This window comes from Corvus moneduloides, chromosome 3, assembly GCF_009650955.1.
Source record: "Corvus moneduloides isolate bCorMon1 chromosome 3, bCorMon1.pri, whole genome shotgun sequence".
Taxonomy (NCBI): domain Eukaryota; kingdom Metazoa; phylum Chordata; class Aves; order Passeriformes; family Corvidae; genus Corvus; species Corvus moneduloides.
The window spans coordinates 14,576,087-14,601,426 of record NC_045478.1 but is presented as its reverse complement, the minus strand read 5'-3'; the positions used below and the strand labels follow the sequence as shown (position 1 = coordinate 14,601,426).

The following is a 25,340-nucleotide window of genomic DNA, read 5'->3' as shown; positions in this document are numbered from 1 at the left end:
CTGGGGCTTTTTGCCTTCAAGATATAGGTGCAAAGGTTTTATTATTAGTATCTTGCATAGTTTAACACTAACAAACAACCTTCTTTACAGTTAGATCAAAAAACCTCCAACATAACACCAGAACAGAAACATGGTATCTATGTGCACTAATAACTCTATAAGCATGTTTTAGGACGTTAATTAGTCAGCTAGTGAAGGTGTCCTAAAGAAGTATTTTGAAAACTAACTTCTTCCCACTTAAAAATCCCACGTGGGATTATTTACAAAGACTTGGTGGTACACCACAAACTATACTCCCCTAAGCAGAGCTTTTGTAATCCTGCCCAAAACCAGAAGAATCACAAAGACCAGAAACCTCAAAAAGCTACTGTTTAATTGAAGATGCATTTTCTGTGAAAGTTCTCATTGAAGCTTTGCAGTGTATTTAGTAGTTTACAATTCCTAAAGTCACTGTGCACTCTTGCCTAGGTGCAGTTAGAGTAGCTGCCTTCATTTAAAAGAACCACTGTCTCCCACTACTTGGGGAAAAAAATTCTTGGAAGTCAGCACAGCCTGAAGGAAGCTCATGTACAGGACAGGCAAAGTAAAGAGGAGTGGGGGGCACAAAATCACAGTCTGTGCACCTCTTGAAATAGTGCCAATAGGTTATTGGCTAAATGATTTCTTGAGAAAATTTCAAGGTAGGTTCTTTCTCTGTACAAAAATCCCAGAAGCAAAGCAATAACAAATATACTGGCACATCCAGAGAGTGAGTGTGATTTGGCACACCTTGCAGGTGAGCAGACCTACCGCTGACAGTCCTCCTTCTATAAGCACCATGGCCCCTGGAGTCGGCCTTTTTAGCTGCTAGTCACTGTGCTCTTTACCCAGAGCTATATTTGTACATACAGATATTGGCTCATACAGCAGATTATTCATGTATTAAACTGTCATGATGTTTCAATTTCTTCCAACTGTTAAAATGAACTGCCAAATTTAAACTGCAGCTCACCAGAGTAACTCTCAAAATAGGTAGGAAAATCCCTTCATGCCATTACACTGAGTAACATGGCCTCGTTTAACTCACGAAAATGCATTTAGAAAAAATAATTTCCCTCTGCTTCAACAATCTAATACTTTCAATAAACAAGTACACACAAAAGGCATGCATAATTTCCACAGCATTCACATGGGAAGACAATCAGTAGGCACAGAAAATAACACATCCATTTGAAGTTATCAGATTGAGTACGTAGTGTTGGTAATGGTACTGTCTCTTTTATGATTCAGAAAAAAAATTAATATCCTAGAATAGAGTTTTGAAACAAACTCTAAGACTTTAAGTAATTACAGGTACCCTAAAATACTTAATAAAGCCATAAGAAATGACTACAGATAGGGTATCAAAGCTCATGGCCTGACAAATTTTCAGGTAATAAAACGTAACTGCCTTATCTGCTTTACTACAGAACTGTACATCAGCAGTGGGTGGGGAACTAAACCTAATAAACAAAGCACTTAAGGAAGAAAAATAAACCAGCATCTGTTTAGGCAGGCCATGACAACCACTGGTTTGCTACACTATGAAATCAGACAGTAAAGACTTGTCACCCAGACCATCCTGTAGTACCCAAACACAGGAAAACGTTAACTCTGCTTTAGTTTTGTCTTCCAGTACATGACCAGGTCAGTCTGCTGTGTCACTGCAACGTTACAGTCCTTTGTGGTTAGACCTGTGTTGGGGTTTTAGGAGTTCTCCTTTTGTTTTCTTTTTCTCTTAAAGAATTTTCCCCATACATGTTGCCAGGGGGACAAATTACTTGGTGCTTTAGAAAAACAAAAGACCGGGCCACAGGGGGAGGGGTCCAACTGTAGTACTCTCTTTCACCTGGGCTTGTGGGCTGTTAGTTCCCGGCGTTTGGACGGAGAGAGAGGCTGGAAGGAATTCGTCAACACTGCAGGTTTCTGGGTTTTCTTTTTTCAGCTTCCTGCCTTCTACCAGAGAAACCCTGGGATTCCCAAGCCCGCCTTGCCCTGCCCCCGCCATTGCTTTGAGCCCTCGCTACTCTGTAGCCCCGCACGCCCTGCCTGCCCAGACCTCCGGGGTTCCCGCTGCAGCTCCGCAGTTCAATACATCTCGTCTGCCACCCGGGATTTGTGCTCGTCCCTGCCGTTCCAGCCTGCTGTTCCTGAGGGTCCGGCCGGACACCGGGATCGGCTGCCCAGGGGTTTGTGAAGCTCCTTTGTCCCATCCCTTTCCCGGATCCCAATGCACCAGAGCCGCGTGCTCCCCGAGCTCGCTCCGGAGCGCCCCCTGCAGCCGCGGGGGAACCATCGCACCTGCCCTGCTCACCGGGAGCCGCCAGCGCCCCTGCCGGCTGCGAGCGGAACTGCACCCGAGGGGAAAGGGCCCGACAGCCGAGGGAGGCTGGGACTGGGTTTGTGCTTCTGTCTGCTGTTACTGCCATAGTTATTGTTGTTTGTTTGACTGGTTATACACATATAGATATATAACAGTAAAGAACTGTTATTCTTATTCCTCATATCTTTGCCTAAAAGCCCCTTAATTTCAAAATTATAATAATTCGGAGGGAAGGGGGTTGCATTTTGTTTTTCATTTCAAGGGACACTCCTGCCTTCCTTGGCAGACACCTGTCTTTCAAACCAAGACAACCTGGGAGAAGGAACTATGGATAAGTTTCAATTTCAAATCAAGAGGATTTTTCCACAAGTGAAAACAAACAAGAGGTACTCAGGATGTGCTTTTCATAAATTACTATTTCTGCATAAACCAGAAGTAACATATTAAGCATCATAATTCAATTTTTCTGTCTGCCCTAGACACCAAGAGATTTATTCACAGCACTGCATAAGAGAAGAAGTGATCTGGCAGCTGGCAATTGTTTTCTTAGCTTTTCCCATCATTACAGACCTAGCAAAACCAGAGCTCAAGTGTAGAGTTTAATACTTCTGGATTTATAAGGAAATTGTTTCTCCACTGAAGTCAGATGCTCAGACCAGAGTCATCTGATCTCTCTTTACTGGACTATTTTTTAAATTTTTTGGAGGAGAGAGGAAGAGGAAAAATCGAACCTTTTTAGAAAAAAAAACTAGCTGTAAGACAACAGTAGAGAATGAGTTTCACTTTCCTGACAGGATCTGGAAAGCTGATTGCTTCACACCACTTCTTTAACAAGAAAATGCTATACTGCAGCAGAAGACTCAGGGAAAACAAAATTAAATGAAGGAGGTCATAGCTGACTATTTTATGCTGCAAATGTAGATTACAAGCCAAGAAATGAGCATACTAATATAACCATTACAAGCATATAATAAATATTTGCGCTACAATACCTATGCATAACAACACATACTGATAACACAACAGTCATTAATTTAACTCACGTACTTAATCACAGGTTATTTATGGTTCTTTCTGTATTTAATCCCCACTGAAGCAAATTTCTATTTTGATAACAGAAAGTGTTGCAAAATATTTTCATTACTGCAAATCCATCATCTGCAACAGTGGTGTTAACATTTTGAATGGAGTAGAAATAGATATAGCTTAGCTCAATAGTTTAAACTTGTACCATACCTTGTGAGGCAAAAAATCGAGGTATGTATGTCCACATCACCAGCTAATATTAGTTCAGATCTGCAGTTGTATTTACTAGCCCACTGCTTTTCAGCTGTAAGACTGCATAACATGATGATTTCTACTTGTATTTTTACATTTCAGAAAAAGTGTTCTTTTAAATGGATATGAAGTACAGAAGAGCTCTATATGAACACATAGAAGTTCCCTTACAATACCAAGAATTCTTGCTTTTTTTGAAGTGCTTATTCAAAAAAAAAAAAAAAAAACAACAAACCCATGACAACAATGAAACCCAAACCCCATCGTATGACCAGGTTACTAGGCATTTTGTCATTACATTTGAATGGTCAGGCAAATGAAAAATGAAGTTTGTCTTCAGATCCCTCAAAGTGTCCAAATGCAATATGTATACTACAAAAAAATCATCTCTTCTTAAAAATTTCAATTGTGGATGACATGGTCAGTTAAGAAAAAGAGTTTCCAGAACAAATCAGGAACTTCTATTTGAAATGAAATGTTAAAAAGAAAATATGAAATAATTTAGAAAACCCCTTCTGTTCTTAAGAAATACACATATGAAGACAATGTATTTTCATTTTTGAAGCACATCAAAAATATAATCCTCCTGGATGCTTCCAGCAAGTATGTGAGTGTGACATCTAAAAATGGCACATGACTTCTGTTATTGGGACAGAACTCTTTTTCATCTCCCACCCCCTCAACAAATGGACGAGGAACTCTGCTCCTTACAACTTGATTTTTCACTGACTTCACATGCAAGTGCACAAGGAATGTCTCTATTCACTGCTACATGTGGATTAATGGAAAGATACAAATATCTAACAGAAGACTTTAAAATAAACCATTTGATGTGACTGTCATTGAAAAGACATAGAGTAGACTGCTTTCTTACAAACACCCTGCAGCAGCCCCTTCACAACAAAAGTCAGGTTCTGATGAAGTTTTTGGTTTTGTTTTTAATTTCTTGCCAACAGGGACATCAAATCATATAAGGATACATAATGATTCTTTAAAGTCTTGTTAGAAAATGAGGATTTTTGGAAATACTCCACTCCATACTTCATTCACTCTTCTGGATGAAAACAAAATGTAAATGACCGTGATAGTAACAGGAAAGAGGGTGCTAATTCTCATGTTACCAGACTTGGATGAAGGTGTCTTAAAAAATGACAAAGATGAATAAAAATTGCTGATTAGATGTTGTTATCTGCCACAATAATCATATCTAAATTTGCAAATTACCCATGAGTCATGCAAATAATATTAGGCTAGTCACAGGGGTTTTTTTTATTGTTCCAACAAATTTCACCAACACTAATATGGAAAATACCAAGAATTTTATAAATTATACACACTGTGTACCTCCTATAAGCCCTTCACAGCTTAGCTTTTACCACATTCCTCAACAAAACTGCAACACATCTTTTTATTTCCCAAAATAGTTATACACTACAAGACAATATGATTTTCCCAGCTTCCTAGTGCAAAATTACCACAGAACAGTAAAATGCGTGTTCCACATCAACAAGTAGAAGCAAAAGGGTAATTTTTGTTACCTTGTGGTAACAAGACAACAAGCCTCAATTGCAGGAAATTACTTGCTCCCCTTTCCATTGACTTGCTTCACACCTCTCTTTCTCTAAAAATGCTCACACAGAAAATCAGGTAACTGGTGCACAGTTATCTGTTAGCTCATAATAACTTGTCCCTAATGTTTGCATTCTAGATTCTATCTGGCACTTACATCCAATGCTTATTTCAAAACTGATATATCAATCCATCTTATACATACGGTCACATTTTTGTGCCATTTATCACATGGTAGTACTTGGAAGTCCTGGAAAAACCAAAATTAAATGAAAATTAGACTATGTGTGATACACCAAGTTACTTTGTGTAGTTTGATTACCTTTTTTTAATAACAGAATTTCTCTGCAATAGAAATTTTAAAAGTAATCCCATTCATACTTTAGATATTATAGTTCATACAATGTTGAGGGGACGATGTCAAGAAAAGAATCTTTACAAATCCTGTGAGTTAAATCACTTAAATACAATACAAAGCACCACAATGATAAGAACAAAACAAAAATCTTTTGTCGCAGTGTTTGCTTGCTCTTTTGTAGGTTTCAGATATTATTATACAGTGATATTTTTGGCCAAAAAGATTTAGAATTGCCATGAACTGCCTTTTTTATTTTGATCAAAGGATAGCAAACCGATTCCTGAGTTCTTCCCTTCCTATCCATCATGTTTTAAACTCAGATTTACTGTTTACTATGTACAGAAACGATCTCACAATACAATGAAAATTACACTTGTTCTTTTTAAGTATGAATTTTAAAAGATAAAACATGAAGATTGAGGAAGGTTTTGGCTAATGCTGTTAATCTGTCTAAACATTAAATCATTACATTCTTACCAGCTGTACTTCTCCAAAAGCCCCTCTTCCAATCACCTTAACAACGTCATAGTCTTCAGCTTTCATTTGTAAAGCTCGGATTTTTTCCACAATCTTCTCATCTAAAACAAATAAAACAGAAGTTGTGATAATGCTTGTATTAACACAAGAATTTTAGCTATTCACTTAGAGTAAAAGTAAGCTAATTTTATTCAAATGTTTAGAGTCTTTTTGGTAATTCTTGAAATCTGCAGTAATTATTAATATCCTCTTTCATTATTCTTTGGAAACCATTAACCCTCTACCTTTAGCTGTAACAACTGAAATGTCTTTCACATTTTGCCGACTCTCATTTCACACCTCTAATAATCACTCATGAGCTTATGGGAAGACTCTGCTCTTCAAGAGAGCCAGAGATGCCTATCTGGAATTTGCAATCATTCCTCGCTACCCGCTGTGCTCTCAGGATCCACTGACACTCCACTGATAATGCTGAGGTGAAGTACGTGGTACACAAAAAACACTGAAGGTGCAACCTGCTCCTACACACCTGGAGGGTTCAACAGCAGCCAAGTGGCAAGGAATGTAACTCAGTAAACCTTCACATACAACTGCAGATCACGCAAAGATCTGGCTGCACATCCACTCATCCATTCTATACGAAACATTGATTCAAGTTTACATATGCGTATGTAACTGCTGGCCATCTCAAAGTGCTTTTTTGGTGTTCAGCGCATGTGTAGTTCTACACTGCTTAAAATTAAGTCTACAATGCTCTGTTCAGCACTCTGCAGATAAGCTCTACCTGTCAGTATGTGTCTTATCAGTAGTTAGGAGAATCTGTAAAAGGGAAAACAGTGAAAATCTGATCTCTGACAAGTTTGAAAAGCACACGAGGTCCTAGACACTTTAATTTTGTAAATGAAGCATGTTATGAATGCATTCCTGGTGAATGAATAGAATTTATGAATAGAATTTATTCCTAAATAAAATCTATTCTTATTATGAGGACAAAAGATAATGGAACCAATGAATGGAATCCATAATACTGGAGGTAATCTTAGGCATGACAAGCCCCTGTACACACTTAGAGGAAGAACAAAACAAAGCAAAACAGGTGGCTGGAGCAAGAACTACCAGGGAAGAGCATGAAATTGTATGAAAAGCTCTGGATGCTTATACTCAGAAAGGGGTAGAGGTGTATATTGTGAGATCCCTGTTTAGGGTCAAATACCATGGAATTTTATCCCTAGAAAGGCATTAAACAGGATCTCAGATCTGAATGCAGGGGAAAAAAATGATCAGAGATAGTTAATCCAGTATGACATTAAAGACGACATGGTCTAAGGGAGTTAATGATAAGAACATCTAGTAAATAGCTTAACCATTCCTACACATTCACGAAGAGCAGCTTGGCAGCCTACAAGCAATCCAGGAGATGCCTGACCATCAGGAACATTTCTTTTCTTCCAAACAAGCAACAAGCCAAATCAGGGAAGCACTCTGATTTATTACTCACAAACAAGAAGAAACTGGCTCAGCAAGACAAAGTCTGTGGCAGACTTGGCAGAAGCAACTGTGAGATGGTGGAATTTAAGGCTGAAACAGACCTGAAGAAGGAAAATAGCAGACCTTGGACTTCAGGAGAACAGACTATGGCTTGTTTAGAAAACTCACCGGCAGGATCCTGTGAAAAGCTGCAGTGAAGGGCAGAGGAGTGGGTTGATCTTCAAAGAAGACATGTTCATAGTGCAAGAAAAGTCTGTTCTAGTTAGCTAGAAATTGAGCAGGAATGGCATAGAGCCAGTCTGGATAAATGGGCAACCTCTGCCTCAACTCAAGCACAAAAGGTAAAGGTTTGGAACATGGAAGCTGAGATGGGTTACCAGACAAAGATGAAATTAGGAAAGCCAAGCTTAGCTGGACTGAAACTAGCCAGGATTATGAAGGGAAACAAGAGCTTCTATAAATACATTGGCAATAAAAGAATGAGGCAAATATGGTCCCACTGCTCTCAGCGAGGTAGTTGATCTAGTATCAGGGACATGGAGAAGATCAAGGCAGTTGATGTTTTTTTTGCTTCACTTCACTCTCAAGTCCTGCTCAGAGGCCTCCCAGCTCCTCGAAGCCAACAGCAGAGTGTGGGGCAGCACAGTATCACACTAGAGAAGTTAAGAGTTAAAGACTAGTGAAGCATACACCAGGTCATGAGACAACACAGGATGCATCCAAGTGTGCTGAAGAAACCAGTCAAGACCATTACCAGGCTGTTCTCTATCAGCTTTGAAAGGTCATGGTAACTTGGGAAGGTGATGACTGGCAAAGGGCAAATGTCATGTCCATGTTCTAAAAGGGCAACAAGAAAGCTACAGGGTGGAACAGCAGCCTGACCACACTGCCCAAGATGATCATGAAACAAAATCCTTCTGGAATCCACTTCCAAGTACATGATGCACATGGAACGATAAGGACAGCCAGAATGGATCTAAAAAGGACAAACTGTTTGACAAACCTGATTTCCTCCAATGATGAGATGTCTGTCTTGGTGGACAAAGGGAAAGCAATACATTTCCTTGACTGTAGCATGACTTCCAACTTTGAGCATCTCGAAGTATCTTTGTAGCCAAACCAGGCTGACATGGATTGCACAGAGGAATTACCAGGTGAGTGAAAAAGTTGCTGGAGTCACAGCTACTGGTTTTAAGTTCAAAGCTGATACACTGGAGGGCAGGGTGGCTTCTACAAGTGACCCAGACAGGATGAGTAATGAGCTGAGAGGAAACTCAGAGTTCAACAATTGCAAGTGAGGAGTCCTGTAGCTGGGATGGAACAGCACCACATGACAGAACAGGATGCACTCACCAGCTAGAAGGCACCATGACAAAGAGGACCTGACATCCCTGGTGGATAACAAGCCAAGCAGAAAGGAATGAGGAGCCAGCCTTCGCACTGACCATGCAAGTATGTGTTGGTAAATGCACAGCCAGTAGGTTGAGGGAACTAGATTTCCTCCTCTATTTGTCATTTGGGAAACCATATGTGAAATGTTATGACTAACTCTGGGGTCCTCAGTGCACAAAAAATACCGAAACATTCCTTAGCTTCATGGAAGGCCACCAAGATGCTTCACATGGTGCTCAAGAGAAGCTGAGAGAACAGGAATTCTTCAGGATGGATAAATGGTTGGCTTCAACAGAAGTTGAAGTGAGGCTTTACTTCTAAGGTGTACAAAGTGAAAGAACATGAGTCAACAGACGAGATACAAGAAAACCTATTTTGTAGGAAAGAAATAGTAAGAATTGGGGAAAGGTGCAGACTGTCAACTGGAGCTGCAAAACCTCCATCTTTGGAAATTCTCAAAATTCAACTGCGCAAGTACTGAACAATCTGATACAACATCAAAATTGGTTTGACTTTTAGCAGAGAATTGGACCAGCTGGCCTCCAGAGACCCTTCTTAATCTGTGGAACACAAAAATGCAACTGTAAGTTTCTTCTGAGGAAAAGACTGGATGTGACAGGGAAGGGGAGAAATTAATGCTAACAATGAGGGAATAGTCTGCTAGTAAAGTTGTAAGGACAGAGGCATTTAAAACCTCCAAAAGTAAACAAATTTGCTACATTTAGTGTACTAGTAAGACCAAAGTAATTCAGTGTGTCAACAGGAAAAGGAGTTGAAAGAATTGTGATGTTGTTTCTATACTGAATCATGAAAGCCTAGACCAAAAGCATAGGAAAACAACAGTGCTTCACCCACACCAAGTTTATTATTTTTGTTAATAATGTGAATTAATTTTGCAGACTGAGAAGGGAATACTGTGTTTGAAAGTTAACTGCAGATAAGAAGCCCTGGCACTAGACAAGGAGGATAAATACAAATTCACAGGCAGCAGCAGAGAAAGAACATCAGCAAACTTCAAGTCACAGAGAAGGTTCAGGTACATGTTTGAATACAGTGTTACATCTCATGAGACATAGGAGTGACATGAGTTTATTTTAAATGTTTCTGAGATGTTTCAATGTTTTCAGATAAGTGAAATGAGACAGCAGGGATTTAAACACATTAAAAAGTAGTGTGTAGTTTTACACGGCTCAATTTCTGAGCAGAAACTCACAGGAATACTTCTGTAGAAGGTAGAAACTCTAAACAAAGTTACTGCAGCTCCAGCGAAACTCTTCAAGCATTAAATAGTGCAAATAAGTGATGAAAAACCCAAAAACATATGAAACAACCACGCTGAGAATGGAGAAATCCTACTTGCTTTGCTAAAAGATAGAATAGAATAGAAGAATAGAACAGAACAGAACAGAGCCCTTTCAGCTGGAAGGGACCCACGGTGACCATTGCTCCAACTGCCTGACTGCCAGTTAAAAGTTGTTAAGGGTGGTGTCCAAATGCCTCTTAAACACTGACAGGCTCTGGCCATTGACTATCTCTCAAGGAAGCCTGTTCCAGTGTTTGACCACTCTCACAGTGAAGAAATGCTTCATGATGTCTAGTCTGAACCTCCCCTGGTGCAGCTTTGGACCATTCCCATATGTCCCATCACTGAATCCCAGGAAGAAGAGCTCAGCACTTCCATTTTCCCCCTCTTTAAAGAGCAATGAGGCCACCCCTCCTAACTCCTTTAACTAAAATTTAATAATCTCAGTTAATAATAATACCACAAAGGGATGCAAGTGTTGTGAAGGTATCAGTTACACAGATGGATTGTCTATTTTGGCATAATATCTTACAGATATGGAACAGATAATCAATGCATGGAACTAATCTGAAACAAAAATCTGGGATGCAAGAAGCCAAGTTTATGACCCTGAAGCCACAGCATAATTGCAACATAGTGGACTGTAAGATTTAGTTCATGTATCACATAATGTGATCTAATTCAGGGTGCAGGAGATCTTTCCAACAGTAGTGTTCTAGTAGTGGTCTAAATTTTCAGATTTTACACAGATGAGTTTGCAAATTTTGGTATGTGTATGCACACATCTCATGAATTTGCACAGCACAAAGCCCAGCAGAAGAAAAATGTTATGTTTAAAGGAAGGCATTAATGGACTCCCCAGCCCAGGATGCAACGGAATCTTATAGAAATATTGTGACATTTGAGTGAAAGTCCTAAGACATGACAATACCATCATTTATTACTAAGTTTTCTTAGGAATGCTAGATACAAAGAGTGTTTAAAGACAGCTTTTGATTTTTTATTTGAAAATGGCACTATAACCTTTAAACAAATGAAGATTCACTTTCTGAAAGGGCAGTGTTTGGATCAGTCACTGACGGCTGGCAGTAAGAATGTGGCTGAAGGTTGCAAATGCTTGTGAGAAAGGAAAAAATACCTGTCTAGGACAGTAAAGGGGGATGGGGGGGAGGGAAAAAACCCCAAACTTTTCTGCCTTTTAAAGTAAAAAAAAAGTTCATATGCAGGCTATTTTCTTTAAAAAAAAGAATGTGTATCAAGCAGTTCTGGGGAGTGTATATATGAGGAATAAAATCACAAGGGAGTGCAATTTTACCCCCATAGATCAGACACAGTCAGTCAATGAGTGCTGCTACGGAGTACATTAAGTCAAAAGTTGCTGCCCTAGGCAGAAGTCCAGCCAGAAGTTAAACTGAAGTACAGCCAGGAAGCGCTGCAATCCCTCAGCTGAACAAAACCAAACAGAAAGCACAACAGAAAGACCAAAGTAATTAGGGATGCATCCATAGTGTCTGGTCAAAGAAGAAGGTGTGCAGAAGAAGCTTCTGGAGACCTTGCAGAATCAGGCGGAACTGGAAGGCACAGCTCCAGACAGGGTAATGCTTCCTCCCTCAGAGAAACAAAAGGGGGACATGAGAAGTATGTTCTCTTGCACAGATGGAAAAGAGCAGAACATAGGGAAACAGAAAGCAGCAGCCCTGTGGCTTGCAGAGAACACATCCCTAACATAATCAAAATAAGCCTGATGGCAGGACTGAATTGCTTTGTATCTACTAAGTACCCAAAAGGCAATGTGGTTAATGACACTGACATATAACTTGTTTATACATCTAAGACACTGTCTTACACACTCTGCTTGGGAAAGTTGGTTATTTGATACCTCTTCCATCCCTACTCTTACCAGAATATCATTAAGAATGGAACTGGAGCCCAACCTGCTGAGGCGACTGCAAAGACCTGGCAGGGAGCTGCTTTAGAGAAGCCAAGAGAAAACCAGGAGCAATTAGCTCTTAACTCAGTGGAAGTTCTACAGTGCACTAAATTTCTAAGATTCTTCTTAGCCCCTGACATTTCATCAGTGCTGCTGACAGGAAGCCCAGAGCACACAAAGCTGCAGCCCTGGGAGGCACTCACACCACACCGGATAACGCATTCCTGCTGGTAACCATATGGCTGGGCAGGATTCAGCAACTTCAAATGACGTAACAAAATGCAAGGGAAGGAACCAGAACTGTTAATTTTGCAAGAAATTATCTTAACAGATAAATCTTCCAAGTAAGCAGTGTCTGCTTGGAGAAGAAAACGGCCAAAGGAACTTTTCAGGGGGTTTATTCCTGGAGTCTAGAAAAACTGGTGCACAGGTGCCACATCTGTACTAGAAGTCCCTTCCACTGTAAGTACGCCCATTGTCACTACACTCTACAAGTCTGCCAACCTACATAATATCAGCAAATCATTTTAACAACACAAGTTTCCAACTCTTGAGTGATGCTGAATAATGCACAGAAAATCATAGATCCATTTAGGGAGCCAAGATGGCACCACTGTCTGTGCTGCTGTTTGGACTTACTCAAAATCCATTCCTTGTGCCCTTTTATTCATGATGATAAGATTAAAAATTATTAAATGTTTTCAACTGTTGCTTAAATGTGTTCTTTAACTATTTAAGACTAAGTTGCATCTGAATGGGAGACCACCAAAAAAGGCACAAGCCACTAAGACATGATTCAACACTTGGCAAATCTCAGATGGCAGAAAAATTGACTTGGAAGAATTTACTCAACCTATTGTCTTTGCCTAGATGACAGAAGAGGAAAAGACCAAGAAAGATTTGTTATACCAAGCCCATGCTGAAAAACTCAGCCTTCTTTTCTAAAATAAGCAAATTAGTTTTTGCTCTCAGAGGACTATGAGATTCCTCTCATTGTTTTGGGAATTAAATATTGCACTACGCTTTCCTGTTCCATGAATATTCTAATAAACACAGCAATTTAAATCAGAATCCCTGAAAAGAAATGGTTGTATTATATGAGATATTTAATGTGCCTCTTATAACAAACACAGGCTCTACTTTGGTTCAATACCTCAGAGAAAGTGTTAAGAAATCAGAATAGTAAGGGAGAGCAGGCAATTAAAGAATTTCTTGCATATTAAACAAGTGAAGAGGCGCTCCTGCAAAGTGGTCACAGAAACAGAATACACCAAACTGCTATAGTATAGACAATTAATAAATTGCCTTTGTGAAATTAGTTGAAACATTTGAGTTTCAGCTTGCAACTGAGAGTTGAGCTGAACCTAAATTAATGTCTCAGCTGAAGTGCAAACTATTTCATTGTTAAATTAAAATAAGCTATTAATAAAATATTAACTTGAATAGTAATGGCTTGATGTAGTTTGCAAGTAGGGTGTATGCAAACCCCTGGGAATGTGGTGGGAAAAAAAATTCCTTTCTCAAAGTGTTATTGTGGAAGAATTAAGTGATTAAACTGACTGAAAGTGTGATGATTATTTAGGGTTCTCCACAATTTCTGAAGACTCATGTAATATAGATTAAAACAATCGCAGTGACTCTGCCTCAGCTGCCTCAATGTGCAGCACAGTGTAACTCACAGGAGGCCCCTGCCACCTCTCCGTGGTGGCCTCAGGAAGCCTTGAGGAGGGATGCAGGCTCCAGGCCCCCGGCATAGACTGCTCATCAGAGTCTGTCAGAATCTTTTGACAGTAGTTCTCAGCTAGGCATTTGCGACAGCTCTTCAGATGCTGAGAAAAATCACAAGAGACAAGAACTCCCCGTTCCTCACCCTAAGAAAGCAACAACTTACAGCTCCATAAATTCTCAATACAGTTCCCAACTTTTCTTCCAAGCCCAAGGTGGCAAGAGGCTTCAGCAAGCACATGCCACACTCTTTCCACTGATACTTGCTACCCTCAGAACAGTTTCAAAGAAGACCTGAGCTATGGGTTCAGCAATTTTAAACTGCATAAAATGGCAATGCCAATAAGAATGCAGTTGTTGTCTTGTTTTTTTCCGGTACCTGAGTGGCTCATTTTGTGCTAGCTAAGTATCAGTGAAGTGAAATGAAAATCAGAAGCTGGTCTTTGCTTTTCTTTTGCCTGACTAGTTTTAACAAAAAGAAAAAACTCTTTGCATTAGTTCTGCTCCCCACTCTTTGCATTAATTCTGCTCAGTTCTTCTGTGCGATACATAACAAACCATACCAACACCTGTGGTGGAAAGGACTTTGAAATGAATTGCTGTGGCAGGACTGATTCTTTCCTTTGCAATATCAAAATATTACCAGCCTCAAATGTTTTCGAAATTCTCATTTCACAATTTATTTTTTCCCAAAGTGTAAATCACAGAAGATATGCAGCACTATTTTTCGTTCTCTCCCAGTCAGTACAGAAACAGGAGAGAAGTTACATGCATGATCCTTAAGAGAGATGCACTGTCACACAATACCTTGGCCGAAACAGTCAGGTCTTGCATGCTTTTTTTAAAGTTCAACAGGTAAGGATGAAGAGCACCCTTGAACTCTTTATTAACTACTGTGAATGTTTTTGTAACACATCTCAAAAATTTTTTAACTAGTACCTAGCTATTTCAACTGTATACTGTCAGTTGTTTTAACAATAAAAAGGCAGTAATAAAATTGTGAACAAAAGTACGTTTTCATGTTTCTGACATTGCTGGTAGCCTCCAGGTCACATCAGATACTTAAAAATATTTACTACAACAATGAGAGAGAATGTAAAGGAGGAGAAGAAGCAACAGCCTTCAAAAAAGGGAAGATAGACAGCAAGAATGTTCAGGGGCTGCAGAAAACAAACAAGCAAACAAACAAAAACCAACCAATCAAATAGCAAACAAAACCCCAACCTGTTCCTGAGGTTAAATTGTTTTCCCACAGTTGCTATTTCTAATAGTCAAAAGACACTGGTCTTCTGATCAGAGAAAGGCTTCTAATTTTGTTCTACTGCAAAAACAGTAATGTAAAAGCAAGTATGAACAGCTCATAGAAGTTGCTGATAGATGTTGTTTATGTCATTTTCGTAGGGCTTTCCCCTCACTCTACACATACAATGCTCAGTTGCAAGTAAAAGAGATACTTGAAATGCTGTCTGTTACGGACCCTTTCTTTCACAAATATCTGCTTGAATTCCTTTGAACTCAAACTGAAAATAATCCCAAGGTATGCCTCTACATCCTAATCTGCTGTTCCTTATTTACTGTATTTTAAGCGATTTCTCCAAATGAGACTTTACTGGCAACTGTAAAAGCTGTATGTCCATCTAAGCAGCTCTGCTAAACCCCATGGAGAAGCACTGAATTCCAAACAAAGAACTCACCACAAATTACTACACTAGCCACCATTTAAGTGAGGAGTGTGAGTGGATATTCCAAGGAGTCCAACGGAAACAGAGGACAGACACACACAGCTCTTACCAGTAAAGAATTTAAAAAGGAGTTACTGATAAGACTGCATCTGCAATAACCTCAACATATGCAACAGAAAAAGTTTTTCTGAAAAAACATATATCTCAAAATAAGCTCACTACAAAGCATAGTTATTCCAGGAAGGCTTACTCACTCCAAACTACATTTTAAAACAAATAATCTTCTATTCTTATACGAAAAAAGATTCTGCTTATATACATGGATAGAAAACACTTCAAAACCACAAAATACAGCTAACTCTGATGTAGAATCATATGCTTAATAAACTCCAAGACCCTGTCTACAATTAATTTGAGGAGAATCACAAACATTTATGCAAAGGTTCAAAAATGAACCAACAGATTTTAAGGTACAACAATTTAGTTTTAAAAACCCACAGAAGGCTTCTCTTTTAGATTAACTATGACTATATAAACAACGTTGACATTCAGTGTCATGAATTCCTGAAGAATAGTAACTAGGATATGCTTAGCAAGTTATGTAGCTACACATATGTAAGGTAAGAAAATAACATAAAAGGATCCTTCCAATGGTATTTAGGAAAATAAAAATCTACAGCTGGTATTTTCCAACATTTTCACAATATAACAACTCCCTAAAATGAAATTTCTCTCTGTAATAAATGGTCCTCCAAAGCCTTCTGAAGCTCAGAGTTATAAAAATTAGTACAATAACCATGGGCAATGCATTTCTGACCACTCAACTTTTTATGATTGATATCACAACAATGTCATAGTTTAAGGGCCACTTGCAACTTACATCTATTTAAAAAATTATCAATGTTCTTGTTCTTCCTCAGTGCTGGATAATCCAGATCAAGGACCAAAGAATTCAAGCCATCCTGAAAAAAAAAAAAAAAAAAAAAAAGTTAATTGAGTTCAAATCTTAATAAACAACTTTCCTAAAATTACTGCACTGAGACTGATTATATATTATTCAAGCATGCATTACATTCCTAGTAGGCAAATCAAACAAGCTCTCAAGTATGTTTATAAACCAGCAGAGGAGCCAACACACACTGACTGGCTCCAAGTTCTATAAACAGTACAGCTATATTACCACTGATTAGTGGCACTGGGACTTAAACTGGAGTAGTAGTTTTAATCTTAATCAGTAAGTAATCTTACTCATTAAACATTGATTTAAGATACTGAGTTCAGTCAATCCATTTTTCTTCTGTTACACTTTCCTGCAAAGACTTTATGTTTGTATATCTGTATAATTGCTTTGATCAAAGTCTCTCTACCTTCTCATTCTGGACATTCAAAAACCAACCACACATTTTCCTTGGAAGCAAGACATGACCTAAACTTAAGAAGACAATCCACCATGTAATTCAGGCTCACAAGACTAGAATAATTTTTCTAAGTGACTCTACAGAAGACAAGCCAGAACCCTACATGCCATTCTGCTACCCATTATCAGTGCCTCAGCAGAAAACAATTGAGACTCTTAAAATGGCAAGGGATGAGATCACCAAAACCAAACTAAAAATAGTATTTTAAATGCCTGTTACAAGACTTAACTTAGTTCTACCTTTCTGCAACCTGGAAAAACTTTAGAAATTACTCTTCAAACACAGAGACCTTTCCAGTTACACAGGGACAAATAAAACTAAAAATTAGTTTCAGATACTAAGAGGAGTCAGAGACACCATTCATTGTCAGCAACTCCAGTGTTCAGCCTGAACTGGCAGCTTTATTCATTGCCCTAAGAACAAAATCCTGAGACTGCTTTTTCAGGTTTTTGAGCCTTGACAGGGCATGACAAGAGATTTAAGTCAGAGACCACATCATGTTTATTAATAGGCAGCCAACAGAAGTAGACAGCTTTTCAATCTTCTTAATAACCGAGGCTATAGCTAACAACCTGCTGATTTTATATTTTTTTATTAATATATCTGGGAAGGTATAATTTATTGCAAATATTACTAAAATTATTATAGTAATTTTAATAACATATCTGGAGAGATTCAAAGGCAAGGCCTAAGATTATTAAATGTATTTTGAATGCCACTTTGTCCTAAATAAGCACATACAAAAGTAAGACCACCTCATCTGTGGAGATGTCACTTTTCACCACAAAACAAATTAATGGTTAAGACCATTTTCAAAATGAAGGTATTTTATTTATTTATTTTTACCTCCTAACAAATGAAAGTGTCTTGGGAAGCGTCACAGACATGCTGATGGAGTACAGGTTAGACAAATGATTAAAAGCTGGCTGAAAGACTTGGCCCAGAAGACTGATCAGTGGCACAAAGTCCAGTTGGAGCCAGTCACCAACAGTGTACCCCTGCACTGGCACTTCTCTGGACAGAGACAGTTTTCACAAAGTTCAAGGAGGGGAAAAGCCAAGTCCTGCTGCTGGAGAGGAAAAACCCCAGGCACCAGGTATAGGCGGTGGCCTGACAAGCAGGAGAGAAGCTTTGCAAAGAAGCACCTGAAGGTCCTGGTGAACAACAGGTTCCTCTCTACTCTGCACTGATGAGGTCACACTTGTAGTGCAGTGATCACTCCTGGGCTCCCAAACCACCAAAGGCAGGGACCTACTGGAGTGAGTCCAGCAAAGGGCCAGTAAGACTAATGCACTAATGCATTTTTCAAAGGAGGAAAGGCTCAAAGAACTGAGACTCTGCAGCCTGAGAGGAGAAGACTCAGGGCAGGGGAGCTCATCACCGTCTGTAAGTACCTGGTGGGAAGGACTGAAGAAAAGGCAGTGCTCATTGACAGGACAAGAGATGATGGACACAAGGTAAAACACACAAAATTCTATTTGAACACCACGCTTTTTTTCCTGTGAGAGTGGTCAAGTACTGGAACAAATTGCCCAGAGAGGTTGTGGAGTCTCCACCAGTGCAGATACTCAAAACCCAACAGGACATGGTCCTGGGCAACCTACTTTGGCTGATCCTGCAATGAGCAGGGTGTTGGACTAGACGGGATCAAGAGGTCCTTGCCAACCTCTAACATTCTGTGATGTACAACCAATAATATTTCCACTGCTGCACTTTTACTCTTGACTCTACGTAACCTGAACTGTTATGAAGGTCTTACACATCAAGTTTTAGAACTCCCTAACACAAAGCAGCATAGGACAAGCATAAATAAATAAATGGGAAGTCAGTCAAGAAGGCACAGTAGTTGCTTTAATAACAGTATATATAGGGATTATTTTAGCCTTGACCACAACAGCTCCTGCAAGACATTAAGGATAAAGGAATGATGCACCAGGACATCCTACTCATCTTTCAGAGGGACAGAAGACTTACTACCTATTGTTAATTTATATGACACTTTTACAGAAGATACTATAAAACCAAACCAAAGTAACAAAGTTGTTATATACTTATGGATTAGTCACTACATGAATTGCACAGGTATTGCCCAATAATCTGGACAACAGAAAGTACTAATTTGAGATTACTTCCTGCAAAATAAAGTAATAGAATCTATACTACTTTTTATTTGGCAAACACCACCTTCAAAAAAGGGTATCTCATTCTGCAGCACAGTGTGTCAGCAGAAATATGGATCCTTACCCTGCAACATGTAGAGAAGGACCATGCTGAATGTCCTGATGGGAACAGCTGAGTCACCTTTTAGAATTTACCTAGCTCAATGAAGTATCAATTTCAATCAGATGGCAGTCTACACACACCACCAAACTCCCAACATTCTTCTTTCACTGCTACTGAGAAAATATTCTCATGATCACTAACAACTGGGTAGGCATTTTAAGGGAGATGTAAAAGCAGTCTGTGCTAACAAAAATCAGCAAGGTGTTATTTTTGTTCTTCCTATTATGGAGGGGAAAGGTGTTATTTTTGTTCTTCCTATTATGGAGGGGAAGAAAGGTGAGGTCACCTGATGTCTTAATGCTTTTCATGTGAAGTTATTTTAGTGGTTGACTAAGAAACTCATATATAGTGTGCTTGACTTCTATCTTACACAAAACATCAGGGGAAAGAATAAAGTTATCACCCCAACAAAAATTTTAGTAAAGTTGGATTATAAGGTCCAAACCAACCATAAGTTCCAATTTAAACTGAACTGTATATTATAATTTTAGATGTCACTTTTTTCCCCCCATGTCATTCTGATTCCATGGCTTTTTTTGTGGGCTATACAAACTGAAAAGCATATTTGAGCTAATTTTTAATTAGCTTCTTCTGCCCCTTTTTCATGGACTCCTGGTAACAATTTTCACAAGTAGTTATTAATGAAAGAAAATTTGAGAACAGCACAACTGACTATTTTAGCTCTTTGAAAGTGTCCTAACTCTAGAACACAGCCAGATACAGCTGGTGTCAGACAGGTGATCAGTATCATCATCACAAGGAACAGAAAGTGTATAAAATTTCTTTTATCCCTGTGAACAAACCCCATTATGATACTCTTTCAAAGACAAAATTTTAAGCTTTTAAACAAAATTTTAATGTAAGAGATTTCAAGTTCATATCAACATGTAGTTTATAAAAGACTTGCCTTGCACACTAGCATTTTGTCAGAAGTGGTTTCCTTAAAGCTTAACATTTTCATTGAAAGACCTAGTTTCTATCACTTAACAGAAAAATTCACTACAATTAAGAAGCTGGGTCAAAAGATTACACAGTAAAACAGACAGTTGAGACTGAAGAGAAGCAATCCAGGAAATGACATCTCCTCTGTCTAGGCCTCACAGATAAGTCACTTCAACCAGGAAATATGCTATTAAAGAGATTTCACTGTTCACTTCCTCTTTCTGCTATTACAAAAGACTCAGAAGCTAGCAGGCCAAAAATAGCAGCTTCCAAACAAATGCATCACTGGCAAAGACAGATCTGCCTCCATCAAAGCCTTTTCCTCATGGCAAACATGCTAAAATGTTTTCCAAGAGAAAAGACCAAACTTGATAAATTTTGCAATACCCTCCTACTACAAGAGGAGCAGAGAGAGTCACCCTCTGTGGACAACATGGAGCTTGGCTTTCCCTGCAAGTAGTTTGCACTGTTTATCAACCTGAATGAACCAAAGGAAAAAACAGGCAAGAAAAGTTCACAAGATACAGGAACTAAATGTTTATGTTCTTCTCTGACAAAAAGGTCAGTATGATGGAAAAATACTAGTAGCTTCTCAATAATGAGCTTAATATCAATTCCAGGGAATCCCATAGAAGCCCTCACCAAATTAAACCAGGCTGTCCTGATAAGAGATTCTGATGTTAAAGTTACTGTTTGAACCTGTCTAACATTGATATGTACATGTAAACTCCACTGGCTGTCAAAAGCAGCTTTGGCTATTTTGATTTATTCCTCACTTTCATGGTGTGAAAAAAATAAAACTCAAGGCCAAAAAGTAAGACGATTGAACAGAAAAGGTTCTTCAGTTACTTCAGAAAACAATTCATAATCCTGCAATAACGGGAAAAGATAAAAAGCCTGATCTAGTGCAAGATGTCCCTACCCACGGACAAGGGGTTGGACTAGATGATCCTTGAAAGTTCCCTTCCAACCTACACCCATGAGATCTTATGAAAATTTCACTAAACCGTTACTTACAAGAAAATCAAAACAATACTCCTGTCTTCCAAATTCTCAAATAAAATTTAATAAAATATGCTGCAGCAAAAAGTAAGGATAGAAAAGTCTTGTAATATCACATTACACTTTTCTAACTGGGCCTAAATGCTTTTAAAAGCAGAACTTCCCAAATCTATGAACACAGGAAGTGAGCATCTAATGACTCTTTGTTGGGGTCCCTTCCCCCTGCCATGTAGCCCTGGGAGAGGGGCCCTGGGGGGGAGGCACCGCGTTTCCCTGCCCCTGCTCAGCCTCCTTCCCATTGGTTGTTTTGTGTTCCCCTGCGCGGGCAAGGACCCTCGGGTCCTGTGATTGAGCAGTTCCTCGGCAGAGCCCCGGCCATGCGGCTGGAGAAATAAACATCTCTGAAACAGCTATCAAGAATAGGTCCATATATATTTCTTTTCCACGGCCTCCTTGTTTGATACACGTGTTGCAGTTTCCGTGCTGTAACAACTCTTCACCAGGATTAAACCTCCACTATGTTCTTCCATACGCCAATGGGACCCTTAAATAATTCTGGTCTTTTCCTGAGCGATTACTTCTTCCCATACCACGAAAGCTATGTTTGGATGCAAGGTAAACAGCTCAGTAACAGCATACAACACAAAAAACAACTGAAAGGTAATATCCAAGGCAAATACAGCCTTTTCCCAAGCTCGTCCTACTCAGTGATCGCTAAGATATGTTGCAATTCACTTTTCTCTTACTTAAACATTAGTAATTAGTGTGTGAAGGAATAATCTGGGCCATGATAATGGAGCCAACATTTACTGTTGGGAGGTCTTGCTATTCTAGTTCCTTAACAGTTTTACATTAATTAACAGATCTTTTTCTTAACAGTATTGAGTATGTACAGTTTAGAAACCTAAAAGCAGCTACTGTCCACAAATGAGTATGTAAATACTTAACAACAGGCTTTACTTACAATCTGATTTCTGTACATGAAGGTAAACAAATACTGAAATGGTTTTAATGCTGTCTACTATTGAATAGAGGCAAGTTTTTCTCCATCATACAAGCAATACTCCTCAAGACATGTCCTCTTATGTGCTGCATCCTACATGCGTATTTTAATGGTTTTATACATTTTCCCCTGCTATTTGAAAGGCACAGTGTGAAAGTGTAATGATAACAATAGGATGGTAACAGCCCAAAAATAGCTTTCCCCTAAATATTTACAAAAGTATATTCACAAAACTGTTCAAGATACAACAAGAAGGATGTTAAGGAACACCACTATGGAACAGTAAAAGCATGTACATAATGATCAGGAAGGCAAAGCGGTATAATGAGTTGTAGTTTACAAGAGACGAGAAAATAATGGAAGATACTTTGTATTAAGAATGATCAAAAAAAATCTATTAAGAGTTACAGAAAACAAAGAATACACAGGTTTAAATTTTCCATACTTTCTGGGATAAAAATGAAAACAAATCCTAAAGAAAGTCATTATATACATGAAGAAATGTGCTGAGGACAGCAAGACCCACTGAAATTCACTCACAGTATTTAAGGAGACTGTCTTAATCAATTTACATTGAAAACTCAGGAGAACAGAAGAGGTCAGCAGGACTGAAAAGGGTAAATCAAAGCACTCCCATTAAAAGGCATAGGGTTTTCCAAACTACAGATCAGAATATTTGGGGATGGGGAGTTAGAACAAGACATTAATCATCTTGTAAAGACCTAGAAGATTAACATGTGAGATCCAGGGTTTAAGGTTTTTTGTATTCTTCTCAAAGATAAAAGAGTGCCATGTAAAAGATTTCTGGCAGATTATAGGGCGTAATCAATAAAGCAAAGCATCTTAACATAAGAATAAAATGCAAGACTTGCCATTCGCACTGGCAAGGTAAAAAATATGGTATACGAAATCATGGAGAAAAGGTCCAAAAGGTAATTATTAGGAGTTTGGTAATCATCAGGACTTGGAAAAGTGTGTCAAAAAGAATATATTCATTGCCACAATAAAGCAACAGACTTAGAAACAGACCTATTAAGAAGTAAAAATAAAATAAATAAATTCAGCAAATGCTACCAAGCTTGGGAGTTTTGAGCACAGGCTTTTTACTGCATTCAAAATTACCTCAAAAAAAAAAAGGAAAAAAACCCAATCAGATGAAACTCAAAGACAAGTACAAAAAGAGGGGGGAAATCCTCACTAACGTGCTTTTGAAAGAAGTTAAATGCACAGAACATAAAAAACTGGAATAATGACCAAGTGGGAAGATAATGGAAAATTATGTGGGGTTATGGCCGACGAGAAGTCCAGTCTAGGATGCACAAGCAGGAGGTGCACTGTGTAAGACCTCACAGAGAACTAAGACTCTTTTGTAAATGAAGATCAGAGATCATTTGCTGATATTGGTACAGCCTAAGACAGAATATTGTGTCCAGTTTCGTGAATCTCTATATAGAGGACTGCAAAAGACAGAAAGGAACTGGAGGGAAGTTAACAAGAGCAGGGATATGATAAGCAATTTGTGCAAAAATAGGCTGTCAGGACCAGAAACATTAGTCTTTAAACAGGTCGGCCTAAGGAGACAGGACAAGTTCTCTCAGAACATAAAAAGCTGTTATGAGCGATGCTGATGATAGACAATTCCTCATATTTCCTAAAACAGCATAAAAAATTAGCTGAATTAGGCATGAAGGTTAGGTGGCAGATTAGGAAAAGAAGTTCTAAATAGCAGTAGTGATAAACTGACACAATACAGCTCCTCAATGAAGTTGAGAAATCACCTTCACAAGAGATTCACAAGCTAGAGAAATATTTATTACAGTAGATCCAGTTGTGGATCCTTTACCACTGATCTCTAAAATTCCTTCCAAGCCTACCTAAAATCTCTTCACAAATTACTGAAAGAAATACAACAAAGGCAGTAAATTAAGCCAAAGAAAAGAGGACTGAAAACAGGAGTAAACCAGAAGCTCTGAAGATACAGCTTAACATTACTCACTTCAAAAAAAAACCCCAAAACTTAACCATTACAAAAATGCACATTTTTTCCTCCAAATTCGTTGTTGCTATTTTCTCTTCAAGCTTTAATAAAATAAAACTGGTCTTGCATGTGTTGCTGACTATCACGGTAGCCATGGAAAATTCACTAGTTCAGCATAATCTGCTTTCATCTGAAGTCACTGTACATTTGCAGGTTCTTTAGCTACTTTTGGTTTTAGAATTCACACTGCTTTCAAAACATTAATGTGCACCAAAGCTCGAGAACAGCAAACCTGTTAAAATGACACTAGAGATCATTTCCTATTCATTGGAAACTTCCAAGGCCTTTATTAGCAATCTTTGCTCCTTGACAAGAGAGCAAGAACAGGCTAGTAATTTTGACTGTCACTTTCCCACAGTCATTTATGCACCAGCTCAGATGGAGTTTGCCCAAGCAATCAAGCAGAACAGTATAAGTACTAGAACTGCAAAAAGACTATCTAAAAATGCACAAAAAATAAACCCATGCCTGGAATTGTCTCTCTGCCACCCTGAAAAAATGGAATAACCTACTGTTTCAAGAAAATCCAAATGCAACATTTATACATTGTATATGTATACATACATATACATACAAATGCCTTTTATACATTCCTCTTTTCCCACACAGGGTTTCCAAAGGCTACAGCTGCTGGACTAAGAAGTAACATCAGGAACACAGATAAAAGGTCAGGGGGCTCATCTGTGCTTCAGGAAGGAGAGAGATGTACAGCCTATTCTTAAAATTGTGTTTTGACCACAAGGTCATCCTTGTTCCATATTAACTATGAATCCTACTTCTCCATCGTGAAAATTATTCTATTTATTTTTTTGTAACCTCAGATAGTTCAGTCCGTGAAGCTACTGTCAGCAACTATCCATTGCATGTTACACCATCAGAGTCACTCACCCTTCAATACCACTGCAAACTTGCTTTTGGATAAATGTATTTCCTATATATTCCTTCATGTAATGCAAATGGTTGTATTATATTATTTATTTTTACTAATCTATTTAACAGTTATGGAAAAATAAGATGGAAGTACACAATCTAATAACTAAAAAAGGATGTTTATTAGGGTAAATAACAAAAATTTTAACTATCTCTAATACAGTAACTGGAGCTGCAAATA

General features: G+C 38.6%; 1 protein-coding gene across 3 annotated transcripts in view; it reads right to left on the bottom strand.

Annotated features, from left to right (window-relative positions):
- ROCK2 (Rho associated coiled-coil containing protein kinase 2) overlaps nt 1-25,340 on the bottom strand; it is a 108,453-nt gene that overhangs the window by 50,513 nt on the left and 32,600 nt on the right. For all 3 annotated transcript variants that reach the window (XM_032104181.1, XM_032104179.1, XM_032104180.1), the window contains exons 2-3: nt 16,424-16,505; nt 6,024-6,124 (exon numbers count right to left, since the gene is read on the bottom strand). In XM_032104181.1, the coding sequence (XP_031960072.1) occupies nt 6,024-6,124; nt 16,424-16,505 (183 nt within the window). The remainder of the gene's footprint in view (nt 1-6,023; nt 6,125-16,423; nt 16,506-25,340) is intronic.